We start from the raw sequence: 6,000 nt of genomic DNA on the forward strand, positions 1-6,000 counted from the left end.
TGTATGTCTTCTTTAGAGAAATGTCTATTTAGGTCTTTTGCCCATTTTTGGATTGGGTTGTTTGTTTTTTTAACATTGAGTTTCATGAGCTTTTTGTAAATTTTGGAGATTAATCCCTTGTTGGTCACATCGTTTGCAAATATTTTCTCCCATTCTGTGGGTTGTCTTTTTGTTTTGTTTATGGTTTCCTTTGCTGTGCAAAAGCTTTTGAGTTTAGTTAGGTCTCATTTGTTTATTTTTGTTTTTATTTCCATTACTTCAGGAGACGATCAGAAAAGATCTTGCTGTGATTTATGTCAGAGAGTGTTCTGCCTATGTTTTCCTCTAAGAGTTTTATAGTATCTGGTCTTACATTTAGGTCTTTAATCCATTTTGAGTTTATTTTAGTGTATGGTGTTAAAGAATGTTCTAACTTCACTTTTTTACATGTAGCTGCACTGGGACTATTCCTAAGGAGTGGCTCCTCTGCGCATAGCGGAAGCTGTTGGGGAAGGCCAGGAGAAGCTGGGGCAGGGAGTACATGTGGCCATGCATATGTACTTCGGCTGAGGGGAGACAGAGAGAGTGGTTGGTGTACAGAAAATTAGGTGACAGGTTAAGAGTACATGAGGGCAGCAGGTGCTAGAGGGACAGATCCGTGGAGAAATGAACATAGGGGTTGATGCAGTTACCAGGCAGGAGAGCCCCAGATGCCAAGTTATGAGGTTAGGATGACAGTTTGGAGCCCCAGAGCTGAGTAGGTGGGAGAGCATTGGTGTTCTGAGTTTGGAGGTGGGAACACTGGCTGAGGGCTGGCCTCTGGCTGGGGTGCTGAATGCTCTTGTCCATAGAGCAAACCTTCCACGGGGCTCAGAGTCACAGACCCTGGCAGGTCCATCTCTTCCCTGCAGCTCAGACTGCCCCCTTCTGGCCCTCGCTCAAGGCTTCAGCAGGAACCTGTTGTTTCAGGAGCCAGTGACCTTTGAGGATGTGGCCGTGTACTTTACCCAGAACCAGTGGGCCAGCCTGGAGCCTGTGCAGAAGGCCCTGTACAGGGAGGTGATGCTGGAGAATTATGCAAATGTGGCTTCCCTGGGTAAGGTCTCTCTCATTGGCCCTCTGTGATAGTTTCACGTCTTCTCAGATATCTTGGGGATTCTAGTAGTCCTTAGGTTTGATGGCTCCAGAGGGGAGTTCTGCACTCATCAGCCTTTGGAGATGCTGAGTGGGGAAATCCCAGGTTCCCTTTGGCTTTGAAATTGGACTTCATTACTTCCCAGGGAAGAGCGTGGTTCTGGACCCTGAGGGTGAGGATTCTCCCGGGTACCCCTGGGAGACCTCTGTTACTCCATCCTTCCAGTGTTGTGGGATGTGGGCCCTCTCCTGTGTGGAGAAGCCTCCCAGGATATCAGTACATACATCCTTCCTGGAGGGATTTCCTTTCTTCTGAGTCAGGGTGAGCTTGCACTTTCTCCCTGAGGAGAATCACTGTCTCCCTGGCCATACCTTGGAGCACAGTTTGGACCCCTTCCTCAGAACCCCTGGTGGCCCATTGGTCCTCTGGGCAGTCCACTTCTCCCCTCCCCAACTAGCCCACGATGGGGTGGGCAGAGAGATCTCAGGAACAGCTCTGGATGTCTCCCCTCAACTTGTCTCTCTCTCTTTCTTGCTGGAGAAGCACTTCCATTCCCTACACCTGTTCTGATCTCCCAGCTGGAGAGAGGGGAAGCACCATGGGGCCCAGATCCCTGGGAAGCAGAGATTTTGAGAGGCATCTGTCCAGGTGAGTAAGAGGACCTAGTGCTTTCTGGTTTGCCTTCCTGGTTTACTAGAAATATTTCTCCTGCAGCAGAGAACAAAGCTCCCTGTAGTTTTTATAAGGTAGTACTCAGTACACTCTCTGACCTCTGTTGAGCTCCCGCGCTGAGCCCGGAAGGACCAGTCCCTAGGAGTGCATAGCTGCACGCTGTCCACATCCACATGGCTATCCTCCCACGGGAAAGCTGTGACCCACTACCTCTGAAACCACCTCTTTTCTCACTTTACCAGGGAAAATATTTAATTTTATGCCAATTTTCATGGCAAAGAAGTAGGGTTTCAGCCATACTTTTAAGGAAAATATTATTCTGTGGGTCAAACTGATTTATCTGTGCCATAGCTATGATTTAATTTGCCTCTTTAGTGTTTAAATCATGTTTAGTATTTAAAAGTTCCTGATGTCATAATCGTGAGGTTTACGATGTGTTTGTTTTCTATAGGGCTGTAGAGGAAAGGGCAAGAATATTCCCCCAATACCACACCCAATACACCCACCCACCCTAAAATTTCCCAGAGACTGCTTACCAGTCCTGGGAGCTTTTGTTTACTTGGATTTTCTTTCTTTTAGGAAGAAAGTTTCCAGGCCTCATTTCTCACACATACTGCAACGTTGTAAATAGTGGTTCCTTTAGCAGTAATACCACAGGAGCCTACAGCTCTTCGATCAACTTGTGTTCTGGCTGACTTTCTGAAAGAACTAATGTTTTATCCCAGAATATTATGTGGTTTTTTTTTTGTTTTTTTTTTTTTTGGCCGTGCTGCGTGGCTTGTGGGATCTTAGTTCCCCGACCAGGGATTGAACCTTGGCCCTCAGCAGTGAGAACACAGAGTCCTAACCACTGGAATACCTATGTGGAATATTTAAAAGTAGAATTATCAGGGCTTCCCTGGTGGCGCAGTGGTTGAGAGTCCGCCTGCCGATGCAGGGGACATGGGTTCGTGCCCCGGTCCGGGAAGATCCCACATGCTGTGCAGTGGCTGGGCCCGTGAGCCCTGGCCGCTGAGCCTGCGCGTCCGGAGCCTGTGCTCTGCAACGGGAGAGGCCACAACAGTGAGAGGCCCGCGTACCGCAAAAAAAAAAAAAAAAAGTAGAATTATCAGGCCATTATTTAGAATTTGGAATATGGGTGGTTTCCTGGCTTCCAGGTAGGGCATTGGGATCCATTGTTTCTCTGTGTGTGTTACCGCACTGCTCAGCCGCTCATCTAACGGGTGTCTTTTCCCTTCTTCGAGATATCCCTCTCTCTCTTTTAAAACCTGTTTCCATTTCTTGCTGATTCCTCTCACCTCTCCCACTCTTTTTTCTTTTTTTCCCCTCCTGCCTCTTTTCCTTACCCCCATCCCCTTTTTTAAGTGGCTGTGCCGCATCGCTTGCGGGACCTCAGTTCCCCAACCAGGGATTGAACCTGAGCCCCCTGCAGTGGAAGCATGGCGTCCTAACCACTGGACAGCCAGGGAAGTCCCCTTCCCATTCTCATTCTGCACATTTCACCTGCCCTGGTTCATTCCCCAGCCCTTCCTTATAAGAGGCACTTCCTGGACTGGTTCCAGTGTCGTCACTTCTCCAGTTATATGTTATCGTTTTTCTTTTTCTCTCTCATCCTCCTTTATGGATGCTTGTAGCCATCTTATCGGTATGTTTTTTAAAAATCACTTCCTACAAGAGAAAATCAGGACCACTGGATCCTGTTTCCCTTCCAGTTCAGTAACGAGGAACACTTGTGGTTTCTTTGGTCAGGTGGTGAGTCCTGGACTAAGACAGAAGAGCCAGTGGTAAAGCAGGAAGCCCCTGAAGAAACAGAGGTGCACAGCATGCCAGTGGGAGGGCTTTTCAGAAATGTGTCTCAGCACTTTGATTTTAAAAGCAAGGCACCATGGCAGACTTTCAGTCTGAATCCCAATCTAATACTTCGAGGTGGAATGAAGTTCTACGAGTGTAAAGAATGTGGGAAGATCTTCAGATATAACTCAAAGCTCATTCGGCATCAGATGAGCCACACTGGGGAGAAGCCCTTCAAATGTAAGGAATGTGGCAAAGCTTTCAAGTCCAGCTATGACTGTATCGTACACGAGAAAAATCACATTGGCGCAGGACCCTATGAATGCAAGGAGTGTGGCAAAGGTCTGAGCTCCAACACAGCCTTGACCCAGCATCAGCGGATCCACACGGGCGAGAAGCCCTATGAGTGTAAGGAGTGCGGCAAGGCCTTCCGTCGGAGCGCAGCCTACCTTCAGCATCACAGGCTACACACTGGGGAGAAACTCTATAAATGTAAGGAATGTTGGAAAGCTTTTGGGTGTAGGTCACTCTTTATCGCCCACCAGAGAATTCACACCGGGGAGAAACCCTACCAGTGTAAGGAGTGTGGCAAGGCGTTCACCCAGAAGATTGCTTCCATTCAACATCAGAGAGTTCACACCGGAGAGAAGCCTTATGAGTGTCAGGCATGTGGGAAAGCCTTCAAGTGGTACGGCAGCTTTGTTCAGCATCAGAAATTGCACCCCGTGGAGAAGAAGCCTGGCAAGGCTCTCGGGCCGTCCCTGCTGTGTCCCCAGGGCCCCTCTTCAGCCTTAGCTAACATGCCTTTCCAGGGCCCTTGCTCTGCTCCGGCTGTGGCCATGCCTTCACTGGCCTTGCCACACGCCGTCCTCATTCCTGCCTCCAGGCCCGTGTTAATGCTGCTGCCCGCCTCTGGAGTCCCTTCTTCTCCTGTCCAAATAGTACGAGTCTTCCAGGGTCTTCCTCCCACTGTGAAGCCTTCCCCAGTTATTCTGACCCCTTCTCTTCACCCCTCGTGAGCTCTGTCTTGGCACTTCTCTGGCTGTTACACACAGCAGATCTCCAACCTAACTTAAGCTTGATTTGTGGCTTTTACACCGTACATGTGTTACAGCTGTTTCGGCATAAGTGCCATTGTAATCGAGATATATTTAAAGACTGTGCTTGTATGATATTTCTGTTTATTTCTGGGTAGAAAATGGAAATACTTGACCTTCATTTTGGTCCCTTTCAGACTTGAACAGTAACGGCTGTGTCTGCATTGTGGGGCTGCTGGTGGTCGAAGTGCTAATAGGACGCTTTGGTGAATTAGGGACGTTTGAGAGAGAGGACATCCCTGTATTAGGCCCCTGTGATTAGAGAGAAGCAGCCTGGGAGAAACAGAGGAGGCATTTAAGACCTGTCAGAGTTGAGAATTGGAATGAGCTTCCAACCATGGCCTTTAGAAATGAATGCAGATTGTTCAGTGGGTGAAGGTGTGGTGTATTCATGCAGTTGAAGTTGGGTTGCTATTGACACAGATCATTGAGGATCTTGTACGCCTCTGCAAAAGATCATTTGAAATAACCAGTTTAAAAAAAAAGAAAACATACAGTGATAACAATCATTTATATGATGAATAGCAATCATGTCTTTAAACATGAAGTTGTTTTTTTTTAATCTTTAGTTTTGCTCTGATATCTAGATGTTTCCTTGTAACTTTGGTTTCCTAAGTAAATATACACCAAGACATTCATCTTTGCTCCATCTGTTGCATAAATTTTTCTTGGTGTGCATTCTGGTTTCCTGTTTGCAAGCACTGGTTTCTACATTGACTTTTCTCCAAATTGTAAACATGAACTTTGGCAAATTACTAAAGAAATAGGAGCAACCGATTTGGGGGAAATCTGAATATGCCTGCAGAATTGTATTTTAGGAATAAAGAGGGCTATGTAACGGGTCAGTGGTTAAGCTTATGTGACAGGTTAGTGAAGTGGAATTTTGAATTGCTCTTGCTTTTGACCTTAGGTGAGAATCTTTTATAACTGTGCAAAGGACTGTGTGAAGTAATTCCTGGAAAAAGAACTTGAGTTATGCATTACAGGCACACCTTGTTTTATTGCGCTTCACTTTATCCATTTCGCAGATAACTTGTTTTTTACAAATTGAAGGTTTGTGACAAAACTGCATTGTTGGATAATGGTTAAGAGTTTTTAGCAATAAAGTATTTTTTAATTAAGGTATGTTCTTTTTTTTAGACAATGCTATTACATATTTCATAGACTATAGTGTAAACAACTTTTATATGCACTGGGAAACCAAAATATTTGTGTGGCTTGCTTTCTTGCTATATTTGCTTTATTGTGGTGGTCTGGAACTGAACCAGAAGTATCTCTGAGGTCTGCCTGTATTAGCACTAATATAAAGTAAATCCTTAAATGTTG

General features: G+C 46.1%; 1 protein-coding gene across 7 annotated transcripts in view; it reads left to right on the forward strand.

Moving 5' to 3' along the window:
• The window catches only part of LOC115846922 (zinc finger protein 621), a 21,798-nt gene extending 16,003 nt beyond the window's left edge, over positions 1-5,795 (forward strand). For 6 of the 7 annotated variants that reach the window (XM_060307695.2, XM_030846217.3, XM_060307696.2 and 3 more), the window contains 3 exons: positions 949-1,075; positions 1,655-1,762; positions 3,536-5,795. In XM_060307695.2, the coding sequence (XP_060163678.1) occupies positions 949-1,075; positions 1,655-1,762; positions 3,536-4,596 (1,296 nt within the window). In that variant the 3' untranslated portion in view covers positions 4,597-5,795. The remainder of the gene's footprint in view (positions 1-948; positions 1,076-1,654; positions 1,763-3,535) is intronic. The other variant, XM_070046663.1, reaches the window with a different exon arrangement.
• Positions 5,796-6,000: the final 205 nt, after the last annotated feature.

Source organism: Globicephala melas, chromosome 11 (assembly GCF_963455315.2).
Source record: "Globicephala melas chromosome 11, mGloMel1.2, whole genome shotgun sequence".
NCBI lineage: Eukaryota > Metazoa > Chordata > Mammalia > Artiodactyla > Delphinidae > Globicephala > Globicephala melas.